Source organism: Bufo gargarizans, chromosome 2 (assembly GCF_014858855.1).
Source record: "Bufo gargarizans isolate SCDJY-AF-19 chromosome 2, ASM1485885v1, whole genome shotgun sequence".
Taxonomy (NCBI): Eukaryota; Metazoa; Chordata; class Amphibia; order Anura; family Bufonidae; genus Bufo; species Bufo gargarizans.
This window is the reverse complement of record NC_058081.1, coordinates 440,918,729-440,944,731: the sequence shown is the minus strand read 5'-3', so window position 1 is coordinate 440,944,731 and position 26,003 is coordinate 440,918,729. Positions and strand designations below refer to the sequence as shown.

The 26,003-nt window shown below is 42.8% G+C and overlaps 1 protein-coding gene across 2 annotated transcripts in view; it reads left to right on the top strand.

The window, feature by feature from the left end:
- The window catches only part of LOC122928276 (core histone macro-H2A.1), a 97,363-nt gene that overhangs the window by 9,943 nt on the left and 61,417 nt on the right, over positions 1 to 26,003 (top strand). For both annotated transcript variants that reach the window (XM_044280951.1, XM_044280952.1), the window contains exons 2-3: positions 9,253 to 9,444; positions 22,963 to 23,069. In XM_044280951.1, coding sequence (XP_044136886.1) covers positions 9,273 to 9,444; positions 22,963 to 23,069 — 279 coding nt within the window. In that variant the 5' untranslated portion in view covers positions 9,253 to 9,272. The remainder of the gene's footprint in view (positions 1 to 9,252; positions 9,445 to 22,962; positions 23,070 to 26,003) is intronic.

Sequence of the window (26,003 nt, the reverse complement as noted above, 5' to 3'; positions counted from 1 at the left end):
TGTACTATGTTACTATGTAATGGATGTGATCTCCATGATAGGTTTATCATGGAGACCACATGATCAGGGACCATTATTATTGGTCCCTGACGGTTACTGTGCTGAAGGCAGATCTTCAGCACAGTAACCAGTGCGCATGTCTGCACCATTTTTGTATTTATTTTTTAATTAGATGTGGGGGGGCGCCCTAATAACTTTATTTAAACATATCTGGGGGCCATATTGCCCCGATCGGGGTGCTGGGGGACCCGATCAGGGCATAATTTGAACTTCTCTCTCCTTTCTTGAGGAGAGAGACCTTACGGTGAGCGGCGGCGGCTGGCTTTCAGTCTGCGCATGCGCTGGGCCGCCGCCATCTTTCTTGAGGGTAAGGGGGGGTGGGGTGTGAGGATCGGGACCCAGCTTAGGGCCAGAAGCGCTGGGGGACCCGATCGCTGCACCTGACACTTTCTCCCTCCTCTCTTACATGAGAGGAGGGAGAAAGTTTAGTGCGGGCAGCTCCGCTGCCAGCATTTTCTCTGATCGCCGTGTATCACAGCGATCACGTGATCAGAGACCGCTTGTCACCTCCGGTAGCTGCGGGCACGGAGCTACAGTGATTGATTTTATCGCTAACTTGGGCTGAAGTGCCTGGACATACCCATAATTTCACCCAGACAGCCCCCTGACAAGAGCATCGGAGCAGTTCATGCTCTGATGCTCTCCTTTGCCCTGCACTGAATCGCACAGGGCAAAGGCATTTTCAGGAGTTCTGGTGACGAACGGGCCCTCCCTAGGGCTGCCAGGCAAAAGCTTCCGCCTAGCAGTGAGCCCGTCACCGGCACTGATGGGCGGGCCTGTAAAACGGCTTGGGCAGCGCTAAAGCCTGCCCATCAGAGCCGGTGACGTCACCGAACACACTGCCGGATGGAAGCCTCCGCCCAGCAGTGTGTTATAGTAAATAAAAGAGCCCTTGCCCTGCGCAATCCTGCATGAACTGCTCCGGGGGGGGGGGGGGGGGCTGTCTGGGTGAAATTATGGGTATGTCCGGGTCAACCCCTTTAAAGTTCATGGATCGCCGGAGGATGCACCTAATTTATGATGAGACTTGTGCCTTGTCAGAAATGTGGTGCATCCTCCGGCAGCGCAGGGGATAGACTGGGAAAAAAAGCGCTGGTCTTGATAAATCTCCGCTATTAAATTTATGTTTTACTGTAAATGTTTCCCTTGTACATTTTGATAGCAAAATGAGTAAAAAAAAATGGAAATTATAAATGTAAATGATAGAATTAATAGATCTGTACTGTAGTAACATAGACTGTACTGTAGCTTGGTTTATGTGTATATGAAGCTGTAACTTAGCAACAGGTATGTAAGGAGTGGACACTTATTCCTACAAGAAAACCTCTAATTATAGAGAAAAGAAGAAACACCTGAGGTCTCCCGCACGGCAAGGAATGCAGCCTTATTGCTTGTTATAACCTACTAGGGCACATATACTAAAGACCGGCATTTCCCGAGTAGATATCTGCCAGAGTAAGGTGCTACCAATTTTTTAAGACGCAAATACCTTTTCAGAATTTTTGTCATATCTTTGGTACTTCTATCATTCTTCTTCTGATTCTTCTATCATTCTCCTCCTGATACTTTTATCATTCCCCTCCTGGTACTTCTATCATTTTACTCCTGGTACTTCTATCATTCTCCTCCTAGTAGTTCTATCATTCTTCTCCTGATTCTTCTATCATTCTCCTTCTGGTACTTTTATCATTCTCCTCCTGATACTTCTATCATTCTCCTCCTGATACTTCTATCATTCTCCTCCTAGTAGTTCTATCATTCTTCTCCTGATTCTTCTATCATTCTCCTCCTGGTACTTTTATCATTCTCCTCCTGGTACTTTTATCATTCTCCTCCTGGTACTTTTATCATTCTCCTTCTGGTACTTTTATCATTCTCCTTCTGGTACTTCTATCATTCTCCTCCTAGTAGTTCTATCATTCTTCTCCTGATTCTTCTATCATTCTCCTCCTGATTCTTCTATCATTCTCCTCCTGGTACTTTTATCATTCTCCTCCTGGTACTTTTATCATTCTCCTTCTGGTACTTTTATCATTCTCCTTCTGGTACTTCTATCATTTTACTCCTGGTACTTCTATCATTCTCCTCCTGATACTTCTATCATTCTCCTCCTGATACTTCTATCATTCTCCTCCTGGTTTATCTATCATTCTCCTCCTGGCACTTTTATCATTCTCCTCCTGGTACTTCTATCATTTTACTCCTGGTACTTCTATCATTCTCATCCTAGTAGTTCTATCATTCTTCTCCTGATTCTTCTATTATTCTCCTCCTGGTACCTTTATCATTCTCCTTCTGGTACCTTTATCATTCTCCTCCTGGTACTTTTATCATTCTCCTTTTGATACTTCTATCATTCTCCTCCTGGTATTTCTATCATTCTCCTCCTGGTACTTCTATCATTCTCCTCCTGGTACTTCTATCATTCTCCTCCTGGTACTTCTATCATTCATTTCCTAGTACTTCTATCATTCATTTCCTAGTAACATACATAGAAACATAGAATGTGTCGGCAGATAAGAACCATTTGGCCCATCTAGTCTGCTCAATATACTGAATACTATGAATAGCCCTTGGCCCTATCTTATATGAAGGATGGCCTTATGCCTATCCCATGCATGCTTAAACTCCTTCACTGTATTTGCAGCTACCACTTCTGCAGGAAGGCTATTCCATGCATCCACTACTCTCTCAGTAAAGTAATACTTCCTGATATTACTTTTAAACATTTGCTCCTCTAATTTAAATGTCCCATTATAACAGTTTTTCTTCTTTTAAATATTCTTTCCTCTTTTACCTTGTTGATTCCCTTTATGTATTTAAAAGTTTCTCTCATATCCCCTCTGTCTCGTCTTTCTTCCAAGATATACATGTTAAGGTCCTTTAATCTTTCCTGGTACTGTACGTTTTATCCTGCAATCCATGTACTAGTTTAGTAGCTCTTCTCTGAACTCTCTCCAAAGTATCAATATCCTTCTGGAGATATGGTGTCCAGCACTGCGCACAATACTCCAAATGAGGTCTCACTAGTGCTCTGTAGGCAGCATAATCACAGCCTGGGAGAAAAAAACCTCCCAGGCTGTGAGCTGTGCGCTGCGATTGGCCAGCGCTGCAGCCTAGGAGAAGGAGACGCCCACAGGACAAGGGCAGACACTGCCTACTATAACTTACAGAGCGGAGATACCGGAGGGCATAACGGGAGAACGGAGCGGTGGCCGGGGATAATAGTAAGTGCAGTGAGATCCCCGGGCGCCGCTCTCCATGTCAGCATACTTAGTTCACATTGTTTTTACAGGTGAAAGGTCCTCTTTAAGTATGTTTCCATTAATTTCCCCACTATTAATGTCAGGCTTACTGGCCTATTGTTGCCCGATTCCTCCCTACTACCTTTCTTGTGAATGGGCACAACATTTGTTAATTTCCAATCTTTTGGGATGACTCCTGTTACCAGTGATTGGTTAAATAAATATGTTAATGGTTTTGCTAGTTCACCGCTAAGCTCTTTTAATAGCTTTGGGTGTATCCCATCAGGCTCCTGTGACTTATTCGTATTAATTTTAGACAGCTGACTTAAAACCTCTTCCTTTGTAAAGACACATGCATCTAAAGATTCATTAGTCTTTTTTCCTAACTGAGGTCCTTTTCCTTAATTTTCCTTTGTAACAACTGAACAGAAGTATTCATTGAGGCAATCAGCTAGTTCTTTATCTTCTTCCATATACCTTCCTTATTTTGTTTTTAATTTGGTTTGTTTTAGCTTCCCTTTTTCATTTATGTATCTCAAGAATGTCTTATCACCTTTTTTCACTAACTGAGCTAATTTCTCTTCTGCCTGTGCTTTAGAAGCTCTTATAACTTTCTTGGCATCCCTCTCTGCCTAATCTGATACATTTTCCTGTCATCCTTGTTTTTTTTTTTTGTTTTTTTTTATATTTACTAAATACTATCTTTTTGTTTTTAATAATTTTGGCCACTTCTGCTGAGTACCACAGTGGCCATTTCCTTTTTTGCTTTTATTGACAAGCCTAATGCAATTATCTGTTGCCTTCAATAGTGCCACTTTTAAGTAGTCCCATTTCTCCTGGACTCCAATGAAACTGTTCCAATCTGATAGGGACTCGTATACCACTAATCTAATTTTAGAAAAGTCAGTTTTTCTAAAATCTAAAACTTTTGTTTTTGTGTGGTGTAAACCACACTGACTGGTGATCACTAGATCCCAAGCTTTCCCCTACAGTAATATCAGATACCAAATTCCCATTTGTGAATACTAAATCTAAAATGGCCTCCTTCCTGGTTGGCTCCTCAACTACTTTCTGTAGAGATAATCCCAGTAGGGAATTTAGAATATCTGTACTCCTGGCAGAACTACCTATTTTGGTTTTCCAGTTTATACCAGGAAGATTGAAGTCTCCCATAATGATAACTTCCCCCTTCAATGTCATTTTAGCTTTTTCCTCAACTAGTAGATCATCTAATTCTTTGACTTGGCTAGGTGGTCTATATATCACACCTACACGAGTTACCTTATGATTATTAAGCTGCAAGGTAACCCAAACTGACTCTATATTGGTCCCGCTAACTTGTATTAAATTAGATTTTATGCTATCTTTCACATACAGGGACACCCTCCCCCTTCTTGCCTTCTATCATTCATTTCCTAGTACTTCTATCATTCTTCTACTACTTAATATCATTATTTTCCTTATTGTCCTGTCATTCCCATTCTAGTACTCCTATTACTCCTATCATTCCTCTCCTAGTTCTTCTTTCATTACTCTCCTAGTACAGTAGTTCTATCTTTCATCTCCTAGTATTTATGTCATCTCCTTAGTACTTCTTCTGTCATTCCTCTCCTAGCACTTCCATAGTTCATCTCGTCTTATTTCTTTTTCTCTTTCTCACCAATAACTTCTAACTCTTAGACTACTGTACATACACACAACATGAAATAAAACAGCCATTAAAAACTAATACAGTACACTGTCAGTTTTTTTACCCCCCAGTATAGTGCCAACAAAAAATAAAAGCCTCATCCAGTTGATGGCGCGGGGACGCTCGCTCCTCACTGGATGGTGCTCAGTTTGATCATGTGACGTAATCACGCAAGGAGCACAGCTGCATCCAGTGAGGAGCCAGTGTCCCTGAGCAATCAAGTGGATGAGATGAATTACATTTTTTATTTTAAGCCCTGAAAAGCCTTTGACAGTTGCACTTCTGTCTAAGTGGCCATGAAAAATGGACCTAATGATTTCAGTGGGGTCTGTCTGGCCATCAAAACGTCCAAAAATAGGACATGCCCATTTTCTGACAGCCACTGTTCACTGGTCATTAAAAAAAAGCTGTCACGGGGTCGTTTTTGACTGTTGTGTGGATGTACGCATTGCTCTCTACTACTTTTATAATTCAGCTACTAGCCCTAGCCCCTGTATCATTTCTGTCCTGGCACTTCTATAACTTCCCTCCTATTACTAGGCCACCTTCCTCTACTCCTCTCCTCTATCATTCCTCTACTGGTAGTGCCAGTGCAAGTAGTACAAGGATGCTAAACAGACACTCCAGGCATACCTTACAGTCTGATTGCTCTGTTGAGTGCTGAGCTACTATAGGGCAGCCTTGGAAAAAAGGAGTCAGAGTAGTAGCATATGACTGTTCACAAGGCTTTCGCCTTTTACTTCATTTAATTTATTGTAACGTGACACGTGACTGGCCTGCGACTGTTTTTTCACAGCTATAGTTGCGCGACAGCAAGTTGCAGACAATTCGCACATATTTATTTGTCATGCAACTTTTCTGCATCTTGTTTTCGCTGTATAGTCGAACCCTTACATGCAATCATCTGATTGCTTCCCCCATACGCTGCAATGTATAACCATTGCAGCGTATGGGAGATTTAGTGTGCCACTGTGGAGCCCTGCCATAGGACCATAGCTGTCATCAGAGCCTTCTGAAGGCCCGAGGCTGCCATAGCAACCAAATGGCTACCTCAATCTCAGGTGAACATAGGGAAAAACATTGACCGTGGCATCTGATAGGTTAAATGTCCGTGATTAGCGTTATCACCAGATAGCGTTATCAACAGCAGGAACCCTGCGGCCACGGCAGCCACTCAGTTTTGTTGGAGTACTGTGACTGTATTAGACTCAATTAATATTGCACTTTAAAGCAAACCTGTTCGACCCTTTCTTTTTGCACACATTATGGGTAATACATGCTGATTTCAGTGGTCTGTATAAGTTAAATCCACGGCACTCCAAAAGTTAATGCAAGATAAATAATCTCATTTAATTCTTAATCCAGCGCACGCCTATACTCTCCTTGCCTTCAGACCCCGCTGAAGAAGGTCGCAAAGACCGAAACGTTCGGGATATTTTTCTATCTGATATGGCATAAATACTATATGTAAATGAATTTGCACTGGATGTATACTAAACAGCATTCTATTTATTAAGAATTAAATGAGATTATTTATCTTGCATCAACTTTTGGAGTGCCATGGATTTAACTTATACTGTCTAAACCACTCTCACAGGCACCCACACTGGATCCAAGGTGTGCAGAGTACATAATTATTAAATCGATTTCAGTGGTCTGTCACTTATGTGTTAAAGGGTTATCCCTATCTTAAACCTTGTCCCACCGGATGCGGTGACCAAAACTGTTTGGGACTATAGAAACATCCGAGAGGGCTGTGCTGTTCAGTAACTTGTGAGATGTGGATACAGCATAGCTTAGCCCACCCGGATGTTTTCATAGTACAGTCCACAATTGGCCATCGCATCCAGATGGGGCATGTTCTTGGAAGGTCTCATTCTAGAGGTAGGTCCAGTTGCCAGAGGCGGGACCCAAATCTATCAGGCATTTATGGCATAAATGTTTGAGATGGACACAGCAGTGATGCACCTCTTCCGTCACATGACAAATTGATGTAAGTCACTCCCTCGCAGCCACCCCACTCACTGGCTGCAGCGGGACAGGGCATTGAAGGAGTAAGAACCCAGCATCAGGGTGCAGGTAAGTATGCTTCCTTCTGCAAGTCTGGCAATGGAGGAAAGGGGGGAGGGGACCTGCGGAGATTGAAACCCCTTTAAATATGCACTCGGCAAGCATTGCCAGTAAGTTGTCTTTAATTTATACATGCTCCACCCTCTTAATTGACAGCACAGTAATAGGGAGCAGTACACCGCATACAGATTCATATGTTTGCCCTTTGACATTCATTGGCGGAAAAAAAACTATACTGACACATCATTTTTGTGGTGCAGAAGAGCAGGCTATGTGGGTCTGTATGGTAAATAATTTAGGCCTATCAAAGTACAGTTGCAAGACAAAGTATGTGAACCCTTTGGAATGATATGGATTTCTGCACAAATTGGTCATAAAATGTGATCTGATCTTCATCTAAGTCACAACAATAGACAATCACAGTCTGTCTAAACTAATAACACACAAAGAATTAAATAATACTATGTTTTTATTGAACACACCATGTAAACATTCACAGTGCAGGTGGAAAAAGTATGTGAACCCCTAGACTAATGACATCTCCAAGAGCTAATTGGAGTGAGGTGTCAGCCAACTGGAGTCCAATCAATAAGATGAGATTGGAGGTGTTGGTTACAGCTGCCCTGCCCTATAAAACACACACATCAGTTCTGGGTTTGCTTTTCAAAAAAAGCATTGCCTGATGTGAATGATGCCTCGCAGAAAAGAGCTCTTAGAAGACCTACGATTAAGAATTGTTGACTTGCATAAAGCTTGAAAGGGTTATAAAAGTATCTCCAAAAGCCTTGCTGTTCATCAGTCCACGGTAAGACAAATTGTCTATAAATGGAGAAAGTTCAGCACTGCTGCTACTCTCCTTAGGAGTGGCTGTCCTGTAAAGATGACTGCAAGAGCACAGCGCAGACTGCTCAATAAGATGATGAAGAATCCTAGAGTGTCAGCTAAATGTTAGCATATGCTAACATCCCTGTTAGTGAATCTATGGTACTTAAAACACTAAACAAGAATGGATATCATGGGAGGATACCACAGAGGAAGCCACTGCTGTCCAAAAAAAACATTGCTGCACGTTTACAGTTTGCACAAGAGCACCTGGATGTTCCACAGCAGTACTGGCAAAATATTCTGTGGACAGATGAAACCAAAGTTGAGTTGTTTGGAAGAAACACACAACACTATGTGTGGAGAAAGAGGCACAGCGCAGCAACATCAAAACCTTATCTCAACTGTGAAGTATGGTGGTGGGGGCATCATGGTTTGAGGCTGCTTTGCTGCGTCAGGGCCTGGGCAGATTGCTATCATCGAAGGAAAAATGAATTCCCAAGTTTATCAAGACATTTTGCAGGAGAACTTAAGGCCATCTGTCTACCAGCTGAAGCTCAACAGAAGATGGGTGTTGCAACAGGACAACGACCCAAAGCATAGAAGTAAATACAACAGAATGGCTTAAACAGAAGAAAATACACCTTCTGGAGTGGCCTAGTCAGTCCTGACCTCAACCCGATGGAGATGCTGTTGCATGACCTCAAGAAAGCGATTCACACCAGACATCCCAAGAATATTGCTGAACTGAAACAGTTCTGTAAAGAGGAATGGTCAAGAATTACTCCTGACCGTTGTGCATGTCTGATCTGCAACTACAGGAAACGTTCGGTTGAAGTTATTGCTGCCAAAGGAGGTTCAACCAGTTGTTAAATCCAAGGGTTCACATACTTTTTCCACCTGCACTATGAATGTTTACATGGTGTGTTCAATAAAAACATGGTAACATTTAATTCTTTGTATGTTATTAGTTTAAGCCGACTGTGATTGTCTATTGTTGTGACTTAGATGAAGATCAGATCACATTTTATGACCAATTTGTGCAGAAATCCATATCATTCCAAAGGGTTCACATACTTTTTCTTGCAACTGTATGTCAATAGGACTCTTGTTTGACATAGGTTGGCCAGTGGAAACATATGGGTACATTAAAGGATAAGCCGGTGTAGTATCCAACATACTGTGTATGCCATTTATAACATGCTGTTCATGACCTTTGTAATATCACTGCTTGGGTGTAAAGTCCTGTAGCATTTTACGCCGTTGATACCAGCTTCCTGCTTTTCCTGTTTGTATGCATATGTGACAATTCTCGGCTGTTTTCTTGTTTCTCTATTTACTGTTACACTCTTGATCTGTTCACAGTCGCATAGCACATAATCAAGATGTCAAGCAGAGGTGGAAAAAAGAAGACCACCAAGACCTCAAGGTCTGCAAAGGCAGGCGTCATCTTCCCAGTGGGAAGAATGCTGCGTTACATTAAGAAAGGACACCCTAAATACAGAATCGGAGTTGGTGCGCCTGTTTATATGGCTGCTGTGCTGGAGTATCTAACTGGTGAGCATGCTTATGTGTTACACATTACGTGGAACAAGTAGAAGAAATGAGACGCTCACGTTCATTTCCTTCCTCTTTGATACACCAGATTTACATGTCCATGTTCCAGACATGTTATACGTCTGCGTTACTGGGATGTGTCATGGTCTGTCCATAGGTTTAACCCCTTAAGGACCTTGTCCTTGCCCCATGTTTCACCTTAAGGACCAGGCCATTTTTTGCTAATTTACCCAAAGTTTTTAAAACATAGCAAATTTCCAATTTTTAATTTCTCTACTTTTATAATACATAGTAATACCTCCAAAAATAGTTATTACTTTACATTTCCCATATGTCTACTTCACGTTTGGATCATTTGGTAAATGTAATTGTATTTTTGGGGGACGTTAGAAGGCTTAGAAGTTTAGAAGCAAACCCACCTTTTCAGGACCAGTTCAGGTCTAAAGTCATTTTGTGAGGCTTACATAATAGAAACCACCCCAAAATGACCCCATTTTACAAACTGCACCTCTCAAGGTATTCAAAACTGATTTTACAAACTTTATTAACCCCTTAGGTGTTCCACAAGAATTAATGGCAAATTTTTTTCAGATGAAATTATCTTTTTGATTTGTACTACTATAGGGTGTATGGTGACAAAAAATTGCTTTTTTTACACCGTTTTTTTAAAATTTATTTGAAAAAAAAAATTAAAATAATGTTTTAGTGTCTCCATAGTCTGATAGCCATAGTTTTTTCAGTTTTTGGGCAATTATCTTAGGTAGGGTATGATTTTTGTGGGCTTAGATGACGGTTTGATTGGCACTATTTTGGGGTGAGTGACTTTTTGATTGCTTGCTATTTACACTTTTTGTGATGTAATTGCTTTTTTTACACAGTTTTTTTTATTTTTTTATTACGGTGTTCACCTAAGGGGTTAAGTCATGTGGTATTTTTATAGAGCCGGTCATTACGGATGTGGCAATACCTAATATGTATACTTTTCATTAATTTATTTAAGTTTTACACAATAATATAATTTCTGAAACAAAAAAAAAAATCATGTTTTAGTGTCTCCATAGTCTGAGAGCCTTAGTTTTTTCAGTTTTTGGGAGATTATCTTAGGTAGGGTATGATTGCGGGATGGGATAACAGTTTGATTGGCACTATTTTGGGGTGCATATGACTTTTTGATCGCTTGCTATTACACTTTTTGTGATATAAGGTGATAAAAATTGGCTTTTTTGACACCATTTTTATTTAATTTTTTTTTACAGTGTTTACTTGAGGGATTAGGTCATGTGATATTTTTATAGAGCAGGTTCTTACGGATGCGGCGATATCTGATATGTATACATTTTTAAAACAAAAAAAAAACCTGTTTTAGTGTCTCCATATTCTGAGCCATAGTTCTTTTTATTTTTTGGGCGATTGTCTTAGTAGGGGCTCATTTTTTGCAGGATGAGGTGACAATTACATTGGTACTGTTTTGGTGGGCATGCACCTTTTTGATCGCTTGGTGTAAGGTGACAAAAAAATGGTTTATTTAGCACAGTTTTTATTTTTTTGACGGTGTTTATCTGAGGGGTTAGGTCATGTGATATGTTCATAGAGCTGGTTGAAACGGATGCGACAATACCTAATATGTATACTTTTCTTTTTTTCCCTCTTTTTTACATTTTTTTTTACTTTATTTGGGGGAAATTACTTTTTTTTTTTTTTTTTTTTTCAGTTTTTTGGCAGATTTTCAATTTTCATAATTTTTTCCAAGTTATTTTTACTTGAAACTTTTAATTTTTTGTGGGGGAAAACTTAATTTTTTAAACTTTTTTTTCACTTTTTTGTTTGTCCCACTTTGGGACTTCAACTTTTGGGGGTCTGATCCCCTTTACAATGAATTCCAATATTTCTGTATTAGAATGCATTGGCTATAAGTGTAATACAGTGTGTATTACACGTACAGCTTCCTGCCTGTGAGATCCAGAGGGCTGGATTTCACAGGGTCTCCCCCGGAAGGCAGCCCCGATTCCTAAGGAAAGTATTGTGCTGCCTTCCCTGCTATCGGGTCCCTGTCACAGCAGCACGGGGACCTGATGGTAGCTCTGATCCCTGCCCGACATCGGACGTGCTGTGGTCAGCGCTGACATCAAGGGTTAATGCGCTGGCATCGGTGATTTTACCGATGCTGGCACATGCAGCAGGGGTCCAGCTATCAGTGATTGCCGGACCCCTGCCACTGAGCTGCGCCCGCCTGATCACTATGAAGTACATGTACGTCACGGGTCTTTAAGTCCCGTACAGAAATTACGTACATGTAAGGGGTTAACTGATCTCACAGTATCATAGATCACTTAAACCTGTGATTGTGCCATACCACAACTCCGTAATACAAATGTATAAGTAGTAGATCCAAGGGAAAATTCAGATTACGGGATTTAATGTCCACAGTAAATGTATTACTAAAAACAATAAGACATAAGTAAATAAATTTACTGTGGACATCAGCGCCCTAATGGACCGGTACATGGAGCAGAAGGAAGCGGCTTTTCCACAGTGGCAGTGATTTCTGTCTTAGCCCCTCATCAGAGTTGAGCCTGCTCTCGCACAACTCTGTCTGGTAAGCGCCTTGTAACTTGGCTGCTGTAATTGTATCTATTGAGTACTGCACCATGAAGCGCTATTTTCCTTTCTTTTAGATAGGAATGTATAATACATCCACAACACGGATGTGTTAATCCAGTCTTAAAGTGTTTTAATTAGTCATTGCATGCAAAAAGTTAAGTGGGACAGGAATTACAATCTGATTATAATGATTATATTCCCGGTTATTAGCTGCATCAGCCGTGATTTTCGTACCCGGGGAGGTATATTTCAGTCTGTTTGCATCCTGCGGGAAATAATACATTGACAGTAGTACGCCTACATAATCATTCACCCTTCCAGTTTTGGATTCCTAGAAGGGCTACTGACAGTAGTGAGTTCATTAGACCTGGTTCATCAAGTTTGATAGTCAGCAGTCAGAAAAATTGAATATCAGTATGCATTGTGTTCTACAGTATATCTGCAAGGTTCCTTCTCGGGAGAAGTAACAAACTATGTTGTACAGTATCTCAGTTTGTGGATGTCTATTGAGAAAGTGAGTGGTTTGTTGCCTATATGTTTCTTTACTCCCAGCTTCAGCACATAATTAGATATGTTTATCTGTCCAATCCCTTTAACCCCTTAAGGACTTGGCCATTTTTTGCAAATCTGACCAGTGTCACTTTAAGGGCCGTTTCACACGAGCGGATCCCGTGCGTGGCATCCGCTCCGTGAAAGAGTGCCAAGACCCGCTGCAGATGCCACGCACGGCATCCGCTCGTGTGAAACGGCCCTAAGTGCTGATAACTTTAAAACACTTTGACTTAGCCAGGCCATTCTGAGATAGTTTTTTTTCATCACATATTGTACTTCATGACACTGGTAAAATGAAGTAAAAAAAACACATTTTTATTTATAAAAAAATACCAAATTTACCAAAAATGTGTAAAAAATAGCAAAATTTCCAAGTTTCAATTTCTCTACTTCTATAATACATAGTAATACCTCAAAAAATTGTTATTACTTTACATTCCCCATATGTCTACTTCATGTTTGGATCATTTTGGGAATGATATTTTATTTTTGGGGGATGTTACAAGGCTTAGAAGTTTAAACGCAAATCTAGAATTTTTTCAGAAATTTTCAAAAACCCAATTTTTAGGGACCAGTTCAGGTCTGAAGTCACTTTGCGAGGCTTACATAATAGAAACCACCCAAAAATGACCCCATTCTAGAAACTACACCCCTCAAGGTATTCAAAACTGATTTTACACACTTTGTTAACCCTTTAGGTGTTCCATAAGAATTAATGGAAAATAGAGATACAATTTCAAAATTTCCCTTTTTCAGCAGATTTTCCATTTTAATCATTTTTTTCCATTTACAAAGCAAGTATTAACAGCCAAACAAAACTCAATAAGGAATGCTATACGGTTTTTGGAAGACAGATTTTGCTGGACTGTTTTTTTTTACACCATGTCCCATGTTAAGCCTCCCTGATGCACCCCTAGAGTAGAAACTCTATAAAATGACCCCATTTAAGAAGCTACACCCCTCAAGGTATTCAAAACTGATTTTACAAATGCTGTTAACCCTTTAGGTGTTCCACAAAAATTCATGGAAAATAGAGATACAATTTTAAAAATTCACTTTTTTGGCAGATTTTCCATTTTATTATTTTTTTTTACTTTTACAAAGCAAGGGTTAACAAAACTCAATATTTATGGCCCTGATTCTGTAGTTTACAGAAACACCCCATATGTGGTCGTAAACTACTGTACGGGCACACGGCAGGGTGCAGGAGGAAAGGAATGCCATACGTTTTTTGGAAGGGAGATTTTGCTGGACTGTTTTTTTTTGACACCATGTCCCATTTTAAGCCCACCTGATGCAACCCTAGAGTAGAAACTCCATAAAAGTGACCCCATCTAAGAAACTACACCCCTCAAGGTTTTCAAAACAGATTTTACAAACGTCGTTAACCCTTTAGGTGTTCCATAAGAGTTATTGGCAAATGAAGATGATATTTCAGAATTTAAATTTTTGGGCAAATTTTCCATTTTAATCCATTTTTCCCAGTAACAAAGCAAGGGTTAACAGCCAAACAAAACTCAATATTTATGGCTCTGATTCTGTAGTTTACAGAAACACCCCAAATGTGGTCGTAAACAGCTGTACGGGCACACGGCAGGGTGCAGAAGGAAAGGAATGCCATACGGTTTTTGGAAGGCAGATTTTGCTGGACTGTTTTTTTTTTTGACAGCATGTCCCATTTGAAGCCTCCCTGATGCACCCCTAGAGTAGAAACTACAAAAAAGTGGCCCCATTTTAGAAAGTACGGGATAGGGTGGCAGTATTGTTGGTACTATTTTAGGGTACATATGATTTTTGGTTGCTCTATATTATACTTTTTGTGAGGCAAGATAAAAAGAAATAGCTGTTTTGGCACTGTTTTTATTTTTTATTTACAACATTCATCTGACAGGTTAGATCATGTGATATTTTTATGATATTTTTATAGACCAGGTTGTCACGGATGCGGCGATACCTAATATGTATACTTTTTATTTATTTATGTAAGTTTTACACAATGATTTCATTTTTGAAGCAAAAAAAAATCATGTTTTAGTGTTTCCATAATCTGAGAGCCATAATTTTTTTCCGTTTTTGGGCGATTACCTTGGGTAGGGTATGATTTTTGCGGGATGAGATGACGGTTTTATTGGCACTATTTTGGGGTGCGTGTGACTTTTTGCTTGCTATTACACTTTTTGTGATGTAAGGTGAAAAAAAAATGGTTTATTTAGCACAGTTTTTATTTTAAATTTTTCACGGTGTTCATCTGAGGGTCATGTGATATTTTTATAGAGCCAGTCGATACGAACGCGGCGATACCAAATATGTGTACTTTTTTTTATTTATGTAAGTTTTACACAATAACAGCTTTTTTTAAACAAAAAAAATGATGTTTTCGTGTCTCCATATTCTGAGCCATAGTTTTTTTTATTTTTTGGGCGATTGTCTCAGCTAGGGGCTCATTTTTTGCGGGATGAGGTGACGGTTAGATTGGTACTATTTTGGTGGGCAAACGCCTTTTTGATTGCTTGCTGTTGCTTTTTGTGATGTAATGTGACAAAAAATAGTTTATTTAGCACAGTTTTTATTTTTTATTTTAAAGGTGTTCATCTGAGGGGTTAGGTCATGTGATATGTTTATTTTTACTTGAAACTTTAAATTTTTTTGGGGGGAAAACTTTATTTTTTCAACTTTTCTTTCACTTTATTTTTTCAACTTTTCTTTCACTTTATTTTTTCAACTTTTCTTTCACTTTATTTTTTCAACTTTTCTTTCACTTTATTTTTTGTCCCACTTTGGGACTTGAAATTTTGGGGGTATATTCCTTTACAATGCATTCCAATACTTCCTTATTGGAATGCATTGGCTGTATGAGTAATACTGTGTGTATTACTCATACAGCTTCCGGGGCCTGTGAGATCCAGGGAGCTGGATCTCACAGGCTCTTCACCGGAAGGCAGCGCAGATACCTCAGGAAGGCATTGCGCTGCCTTCCATGCCATCGGGTCCCCTTCACAGCCCCATGGGGACCCGATGGCACCACCGCCGCACCAGGTAAAAGCCGCAAACCGCAGGTTTGAATTGACCTGCGGTTTGGGGCGATCACCGACTGATTTGAGCAGGCACCTTGTTCCGATCACCGCCCGCTGGGCATCGGTGATCGGAACATCCCATGACGTACCGGTGTCTCATGGGTCCTTAACCGCCTCTGGACCGCCTAACGCAGGATCGCGGTCCGGAGGCGGCAGTCTGAGGCACAGTCACGCATATATGCGTCATCTCGCGAGACGCGAGATGACGCACTCAGCCGGCCCACGCATGCGCATCGCGGGCCGGCAAAAGTTCGAGGGGGGTCACGTCATCAGCTTGCCAGCCAATGATCGTGGCTGGCAAGCTGATGATTTAAAAAAAAAAACGAATCACAGGCCAGTTAACACTTTATATTTATAAATATAAATATAAAGTGTTAAATGGCTGCTGTGCTCCTCTGCTGGTCCTTTTCGTCGTTTGGTCTCAGCAGAGGAGCACAGTTCACAGTGAGTACACAAGACACAACACTTAGCCCCCAGATCACCCCCCATGACCCCAATTAACCCCTTGATCATCCCTTGATCGCCCCTGTCAATCACCTAGTGAAAGGGAAAAAAGTGATCAGTGTAAACTGTCACTTTTTTTTTTACTGGTATTGACTGTTAGGTTTTAGGATAGTTTAGGCCCCTTGGTTAGGTAGTTAGCAATCGGTTAGCGCCCAGCCCACCGCACCGCAGTCACTGATTCGCTGATTAGCGTATCGCTAATCAGCATTTGTACTTTTATAGTATCTGTAAGTGATCAAAACTGATCACAGTCAGATCTATAATAGTATTAGTGTCACCTTAGCTCGCCCTCCTCCCAAAACGCAGTGTTTGCCCGATCAGGCCTGATCGGTCGCCCCACGTGCGTTCCCCCACGCCCACCCCGCCGCAGTGACAAAAATATATATATTTTTTTTCACACAATCACTTTACAAGCGCTGCGGCGATAAAAAAATCAGTTTTGATATTTTTTTATCAATCGCAGCAGCCTCCGGTACTTCGCTAGCCTCCCATTTGTAAGACAGGCTTGCTTTTTTTCTTGGGTAGTCTCAGGGAATACCCCCTAAATTTAGTAGTCCAAATGTCATAAAAGAGGTATTATTCTGAAGAGGCCTACAGGATTCTGACCCAGTCGGATGAGGAATGGGAACCCTCATCTGACGAATCTAGCGGGTCAGAATATGAACTTGTAGAAAGCAGTGGCAGTCTGACACAAAGTTCGGCCGAGGAGGTTGAGGTCCCTGATACCACCAGGCGTACCCGGCCCTGTGTTGCTAGACCACAGGTTGCGCAGGATCCGCTTCAAGGGCAGCAGAGTGGGGCTGGCGCTGTCGGATTACGTGGTGAGGCATACACCAAAAGCGCAGCCCACCCTGGACCTAGTACCAGCACTGCCGTACAACATGGTAAAGTGGCGAGCACCAGAAGGGCAGTTGAAGCTGGTACGGTGGCACGTGCAATAGTTACCCCGTCGCAGCCACTGCACAGACAGGCCCGTAGACCCCCTAGAGTCCCTGAGGTGCTGGCAAACCCTGATTAGCAGTCCCCAACTTCAGCCGCACCATTAGTTCCCCCTTTAACCGCCCAGTCTGGAGTTCGGGTTGAGACAGCTCAGGTCGGTTCGGCCCTGGGATTTTTTGAGCTTGACTGCGGAGCTCTTGGACATAGTCGTGGCAGAAACAAACCGGTATGCCACTCAATTTATATCCGCCAACCCGGGAAGCTTTTATGCCCAGCCTTTCTGGTGGAAACCTGTCCAAGTTTCCGAATTAAACATTTTTCTGGGCCTTCTCCTCAACATGGGTCTAACCAAAAAGCATGAATTGCGGTCATATTGGTCCACAAACCCAATTCATCACATGCCCATGTTCTCTGCTGCCATGTCCAGGGCATGATTTGAGGCCATCCTGCGTTTCCTGCACTTTAGTGACTATAGCACCTCTCGTCCCACAGGCCACCCAGCTTTTGACCGGCTCCACAAAATCCAGCACCTCATAGACCACTTCAACCAGAAATTTGCAGATTTGTATACCCCTGAGCAAAACATCTGCGTAGACGAGTCCCTTATACATTTTACCAGACGCCTTGGCTTCAAATAATACATCCCAAGCAAGCGCGTCTGGTATGGGGTCAAATTGTATAAGCTCTGTGAAAGGTCCACAGGCTATACCCACAAATTTCGGATCTATGAGGGTAAAGATCAGACCCTAGAGTCGGTCGGTTGCCCTGACTACCTGGGGAGCAGTGGGAAGACAGTCTGGGACTTGGTGTCGCCCTTATTTGGCAAGGGGTACCATCTTTATGTGGACAATTTCTACACAAGTGTGCCCCTCTTCAGGCATTTGTTCCTAGAACAGATTGGCTGCTGTGGCACCGCGCGACCTCGTCGCACGGGCTTCCCCCAACGGCTCGTTACCACCCGTCTTGCAAGGGGGGAGAGGGCTGCCTTGTGTAATGAAGAACTGCTCGCGGTGAAATGGAGAGACAAGCATGACGTTTACATGCTCTCCTCCATTCACGCAGACCCGACCATACAAATTGAACGAGCAACCAGTATCATTGAGGCTGGGTTCACACCTGAGCGTTCTGAAAGGAGCACTCTGTATGCGCGATTGTACCGGCGTTTGCAATCGCGCATACAGAGACAAGCGAACGCCCATTGTCGCGCGTTCCCGAAAGTCTATATACGGGAACACGCGACAAGACGCCCCAAAGAAGCTCATGTACTTCTTGGGGCGTCGGGCGTTTTACAGCGCGATTGCACGCGCTGTAAAACGCCCAGGTGAGAACCATTCCCATAGGGAAACATTGGTTTCTCCTTGTTGAGCGTTTTACAGTGCGTAGGAACGCTCTGTAAAACGCTCAGGTGTGAACCCAGCCTGAAAAGCCCCTCTGTGTCCACGACTATAATTTGCTCATGGAAGGGGTGGACTTCAATGACCAGATGTTGTCTCCGTATTTAGTTTCCCGACGCACCAGACGCTGGTATAAGAAGGTGTCTGTATATTTAATTCAATTGGCTGCATATAATAGTTTTGTTCTCTACAGTAAGGCTGGGAGAACAGGATCCTTCCTCAAATTTAAGGAAGAGATCATCGAGAACCTCCTGTATCCAGGAGGTTCCGTGGCCCCATCCACCAGTGTAGTGAGCCGTCTACACGAGCGACATTTCCCCAGTGTCGTTGCCGGTACCTCAACCCAACCGTCACCCCGAAAAAGACGTTGTGTCTGTAGCAGGAGTGGAATAAGGCACGACACCCGCTATTTCTGTCCTGACTGCCCTGACCACCCTTCCCTATGCTTTGGGGAGTGTTTCCGGAAGTACCACACACAGGTACACTTAGCATAGGGATCACATCTCACAGGACAGGCACACAGGGCTATTAGGGCCCATTCACACAGAGCTGCTGCAAACCTCTCCTTTCACCTGGGACAAAGTGCATAATGTACTTCGCCACATCTTTGGGCGATTTGCGCTTTGCACATTGTCCCATGGGGAAGGAGAGGTTTGACCTATAAAGATAAAAAAAAAAAAAAATCACCAATAAGCAAAAAAGTTAACGTTCAGTTCAAAAAGTTAAATAAAGTTTATATGTTCTGTTCAAAAGTTATTATAAAGTTAATAAATTTATTGCGTTGCGGCCTGGTTTTTTCTTTTTTGTTTTGTTTTTCTTACCTTCCAGGTGGACCCAACCGATCGACTAGCTGCAGCACTGATGTGCATTCTGACAGAAGCATTGCGCTGCTGTCAGATTACACAAAAGTCGGTGTATGCGGCGCTGCAAGGCGATATTTCTCCTCTGCAGTAAAAGATACGTTTGCCGAGGCATATGAGCTGAGGAGGCGGCGGTGTTCATATGCTTTGGCAAACACTTTGTATATATAAAAAAATGTAATAAATCCCGACAATGATTTATTCATCCACATCGATTGATGTGAATGGAGAAATCGGGTTTGACAGGGCATACGAGCTAAGTGGGTATGGATGTTGGGCGGAGCTCCTATGTCCTGGCAGATGCCTTTCCCCTCCCTTTTTTTTTTTTTTTGGGCAGAGATTTTTTCATCCACATTGATCGATGCGAATGAAGAAATCTGTGCCGTTCATTTTTTCTTTCAGCCCAGAGGCTGAACGGAAAAAAAAAATCTCATTACCCGTATGCTCAATATAAGGAGAATAGCAGAAACTCCTAATGCTGGCCATACATGTAATGATTGCGGAGACCCTCAAATGTCAGGGCAGTACAAACACCCCACAAATGACACCGTTTTGGAAAGGAGACAACCCAAGGTATTCGCTGAGGGGCATATTGAGTCCATGAAAGATTGAAATTTTTGTCTCAAGTTAGCGGAAAGGGAGACTTTGTGAGAAAAAAAAAAAAAAAACAATTTCCGCTAACTTGTGCCCCAAAATATTTTTTTCTATGAACTCGGCATGCCCCTCATTGAATACCTCGGGGTGTCTTCTTTCCAAAATGGGGTCACATGTGGGGTATTTATACTGCCCTGGCTTTTTAGGGGCCCTAAAGTGTGAGAAGAAGTCTGGGATCGAAATGTCTAAAAATGCCCTCCTAAAAGGAATTTGGGCACCTTTGCGCATCTAGGCCGTACTCAGGAGAAGTTGGGGAATGTGTTTTGGGGTGTCATTTTACATATACCCATGCTGGGTGAGATAAATATCTTGGTCAAATGCCAACTTTGTATAAAAAAATGGGAAAAGTTGTCTTTTGCCGAGATATTTTTCTCACCCAGCATGGGTATATGTGAAAAGACACCCCAAAATACATTGCCCTACTTAGGGGTGCACCGAAATTCCGGTACATATCGGCAGAAAATAGCGGGGAGGGACTGGGAGGAGGAGCTGGGGGCCGGTGCGTTCACTGTGCTCCGGCCCCCAGCTCCAGTAGTTATAAAATGTGTACAATTAATAAGGATTCTATTCATGAGGCCCCCTCTGCAGTAGAACATTCAATATAGCCACATCCTACTCACAGGGCTGTTATCTTAATGCTGGCCGGCCGGGCAGACGAGCGGCAGCGTCACGACTGACGTCATGTGCCCGGCCTACTTTCTGAATGAAGGAGGCGGCGCAGGCATGTGACGTCAGTCGTGACGCTGCCGCTCGTCTGCCCGGCCGGCCAGCATTAAGATAACAGCCCTGTGAGTAGGATGTGGCTATATTTAATGTTCTACTGCAGAGGGGGCCTCATGAATAGAATCCTTATTAATTGTACACATTTTATAACTAGTCTGTACTGGAGCGGCAATGGGGGGGGGGGGTCTGTGGATGGCACTGTTATGGGGTGGGTGGGGGTCTGTGGATGGCACTGTTATGGGGTGGGTGGGGGTCTGTGGATGGCACTGTTATGAGGTGGGGGGGTCTGTGGATGGCACTGTTATGGGGTGGGGGGGTCTGTGGATGGCACTGTTATGGGGTGGGTGGGGGTCTGTGGATGGCACTGTTATGAGGTGGGGGGGTCTGTGGATGGCACTGTTATGGGGTGGGGGGTCTGTGGATGGCACTGTTATGGGGTGGGTGGGGGTCTGTGGATGGCACTGTTATGAGGTGGGGGGGTCTGTGGATGGCGCTGTTATGAGGTGGGGGGTCTGTGGATGGCACTGTTATGGGGTGGGGGGGTCTGTGGATGGCACTGTTATGGGGTGGGGGGTCTGTGGATGGCACTGTTATGGGGTGGGTGGGGGTCTGTGGATGGCACTGTTATGAGGTGGGGGGGTCTGTGGATGGCACTGTTATAAATATCATTAAAAAAAAGTATTTTAAAAGTATTTGGGCAAAAAGGCAGTTTCGGTTTTCGGTCAAGGGCATCCTGAATTTTCGGTTTCAGTTTCGGACCAGAATTTTCATTTTGGTGCACCCCTACTTCTTCTGAGTACGGCGATACCAGATGTGTGACCCTTTTTTGCAGCCTAGGTGGGCAAAGGGGCCCACATTCCAAAGAGCACCTTTCGGATTTCACAGGCCATTTTTTACAGATTTTGATTTCAAACTACTTTGCACGCATTTGGGCCCCTAAAATGCCAGGGCAGTATAACTACCCCACAAGTGACCCCATTTTGGAAAGAAGACACCCCAAGGTATTCCATGAGGGGCATGGCTAGTTCATAGAAATTTAAATTTTTTGTCACAAGTTAGCGGAAAATGATGATTTTTTTCATTTTTTTTTCTTTCCTTACAAAGTCTCATATTCCACTAACTTGTGACAAAAAATAAAAACTTCCATGAACTCACTATGCCCATCACGAAATACCTTGGGGTGTCTTCTTTCCAAAATGGGGTCACTTGTGGGGTAGTTATACTGCCCTGGCATTTTAGGGGCCCAAATGCGTGTGAAGTAGTTTGAAATCAAAATGTGTAAAAAATGGCCTGTGAAATACACATTGTCTTTTGCCAAGATATTTCTCTCACCCAGCATGGGTATATGTAAAAAGACACCCCAAAACACATTGCCCTACTTCTTCTGAGTACGGTGATGCCAGATGTGTGACACTTTTTTGCAGCCTAGGTGGGCAAAGGGGCCCACATTCCAAAGAGCACCTTTCGGATTTCACAGGCCATTTTTTACACATTTTGATTTCAAACTACTTTGCACGCATTAGGACCCCTAAAATGCTAGGGCAGTATAACTACTCAACAAGTGACCCCATTTTGGAAAGAAGACACCCCAAGGTATTTCATAATGGGCATAGTGAGTTCATGGAAGTTTTTATTTTTTGTCACAAGTTAGTGGAATATGAGACTTTGTAAGGAAAAAAATCTTTTTCCGCTAACTTGTGACAAAAAATAAATTGTTCTATGAACTCACTATGCCCATCAGCGAATACCTTAAGACAGGCATGTCCAAAGTGCGGCCCTCCAGCTGTTGCAAAACTACAACTCCCAGCATGCCTGGATAGCTTACAGCTATTAGGGCATGCTGGGAGTTGTAGTTTTTCAACAGCTGGAGGGCCGCAGTTTGGACATGCCTGCCTTAGGGTGTCTACTTTCCGAAATGGGGTCATTTGTGGGGGTTTTCTACTGTCTGGGCATTGTAGAACCTCAGGAAACATGACAGGTGCTCAGAAAGTCAGAGCTGCTTCAAAAAGCGGAAATTCACATTTTTGTACCATAGTTTGTAAACGCTATAACTTTTACTGTACATGGTAGTTATTCTCCGTATCAGCAATCTGCTTTGGCTTATAGAGTGTAGTGATGATTGTCGGACTCTTCTTTGCTGTTGATGTTTCCTAATAAAGCATATGGATAGGAGTTGTCATGATGGATTAGTACTCTAATATATTCTTTTTGTTTCAGCTGAAATACTGGAATTGGCTGGAAATGCTGCTAGAGATAATAAAAAGGGAAGAGTCACCCCTAGGCACATTCTGCTTGCAATAGCCAATGATGAAGAACTGAATCAAGTGAGTAACTGTCAACGTAATCAGAGTACTTGTGGCATAACCCCTTCACACACTTGGATGTACATATATATTGTCTGTCAGTGATACTAACTATAGGGATCCTCTGATCTCAACATGCAAGAAATTCATGGCCCATCATAAGTTGAATACAGTCTCAGGACACAATTTAAGGGCAGTTAGCAATATGCAATTGGCAAAGTGACAACTTCCAATCACGGCTTACTTTTGGGTTCACTTTCACACACTCTAGGGAGGTACATCCGTGATTGGTTGAGGGGCAACAGGCAATCGGCGCTTAATTTAGCGTTCTCCTGCATCCAGTTAGCATTGCTTATTCATGTGTAAATGCTGATTGACTGATTTCTGTATAGTAGTGGCACAGTAAAGTCAAAGGGTTGCAGTAGTGGCAATTGTGAAATCTGAGGGCAGCAGTAGTGGCAAATGTGAAATCTGAGGTTAGCAGTAGTGGCAAGTGCAAAACACCAAGAAATACAGCTTTGGCAAATGTGAAACGGTGAGGGTAGCAGTAGTGGCAAGTGTAAAACACCAAGGAATTCAGCATTGGCAAATGTGAAACTGTGAGGGATGCAATAATAGCAAGTGTGAAACCCCAAGGGATCGAGTAATGGCAAGTGTGAAACATTGACGGATGCAATAGTAGCAAGTGTGAAACACTGATGGATATAGTAGTGGTAATTGTAACAAACTGAAGGATGCAGGAGTGGTAAGTGTGAAACACAAAGATACGGCAGTGGCGAATGTGACACACCAAGTAATACGGATAAAACAAACGCACGTGGATCGCTTGTGGTATGAGTACCCTCTGGTTGACGCCAAGCCTGTGTATGTGGGCAATGCCTACGAAGGTTGGTTGCCCAAAACAGGTAATGGGATTGTCACATCTGTGACAGGTCTCATAAGGTCTGAAAGATTATCTACGCATTAGTGATCTGACAGCCTCTTTTGGTATTACTTTGTATGTGTGTTGCTGTTATGTCCACACCTCCTGTTCAGGTGTGGATCAAGTGACCTTTACCTCACCCTATTTAGTCTGTCTTTACCCATCACTCCTTTCTTGAGATAACTTTGTTTGGTTTTGGAAGAGCTGGAGTGTGGTTCGTGTTGAAGTCCTGTTCATCCATCATCCTCAGAAGTTAAGAAGTTAAGTGTCCCGCTTGTTGTGTTTTGTATTCCCTCCTCCCCCCCGGTTGTTTACTAGGCCTCAGTGAGACGCTAGTTCCTTCACCAGGGAAGGAACGGGTGGTCTCTGCCCTGTCATTATCTTTAGGGCATCCAAGGGTCACCAGGGTTTTCTAGGTTCCTGTGTACATACGGATAGGAGTTAGGGCCAGGAGCAGGGTTTTATAGGTGGTGACCCTTTTCCTTCCCTAGCGGTGAGGCCTAGTGTCTTTCCCCGTCCTTCTTGTTCTCTTTTGGTGTTCTCCCCTACTACATCCGTGACAGGCATGTAGAAATTTCGAAAGGCTGCTGCTCCCTCCTGCAGTCCCATTGTCCCGTCGATCAACAAGGAGAAGTAAAATGCAGGTCCCAGGGTACTACTGGGTTATGTTAAAAGGAACACCAAGGAATACAGTGATCACAGTTGTGAAACACTACGGGATGCAGTAATGACAAGTGTGAAACACTGCGGGATGCAGTAATGACAAGTGTGAAACACTGCGGGATGCAGTAATGACAAGTGTGAAACACTGCGGGATGCAGTAATGACAAGTGTGAAACACTGCGGGATGCAGTAATGACAAGTGTGAAACACTGTGGGATGCAGTAATGACAAGTGTGAAACACTGCGGGATGCAGTAATGACAAGTGTGAAACACTGCGGGATGCAGTAATGACAAGTGTGAAACACTGCAGGATGCAGTAATGACAAGTGTGAAACACTTGTCGGATGCAGTAATGACAAGTGTGAAACACTGTGGGTTGTAGTAGTGGCCAGTCTGAAACACTGCGGGATGCAGTCATGACAAGTGTGAAACACTGTGGGATGCAGTAATGACAAGTGTGAAACACTGAAGGATGCAGTAATGACAAGTGTGAAACACTAAGGGTTGTAGTAGTGGCCAGTCTGAAACACTGTGGGATGCAGTCATGACAAGTTTGAAACACTAAGGGATGCAGTAATGCCAAGTGTGAAACACTGAGGGATGCAGTAATGACAGGTGTGAAACACTGAGAGATGCAGTAATGCCAAGTGTGAAACACTGAGGGATGTAGTAATGCCAAGTGTGAAACACTAAGAGTTGTAGTAGTGGCCAGTCTGAAACACTGAGGGATGCAGTAATGACAAGTGTGAAACACTGAGGGATGCAGTAATGACAAGTGTGAAACACTGAGGGATGCAGTAATGACAAGTGTGAAACACTGCGGGATGCAGTAATGACAAGTGTGAAACACTAAGGCCCCTTTCACACGGGCGAGTATTCCGCGCGGATGTGATGCGTGAGTTGAACACATTGCACCCGCACTTTCATTTCTATGGGGCTGTTCACATGAGTGGTGATTTTCACGCATCACTTATGCGTTGCGTGAAAATCGCAGCATGTTTTATATTTTGCGTTTTTCACGTAACGCAGGCCCCAGAGAAATGAATGGGGTTGCGTGAAAATCGCAAGCATCCGCAAGCAAGTGCAGATGCGGTGCGATTTTCACGCACGGTTGCTAGGAGACGATCGGGATGGAGACCCGATCATTATTATTTTCCCTTATAACATGGTTATAAGGGAAAATAATAGCATTCTGAATACAGAATGCATAGTAAAACAGCGCTGGAGGGGTTAAAAAATAAAATAAAAATTTAACTCACCTTAGTCCACTTGATCGCGAAGCCCGGCATCTCCTTCTGTCTCCTTTGTTGAATAGGACCTGTGGTGAACATTAATTACAGGAATAGGACCTTTGATGACGTCACTCCGG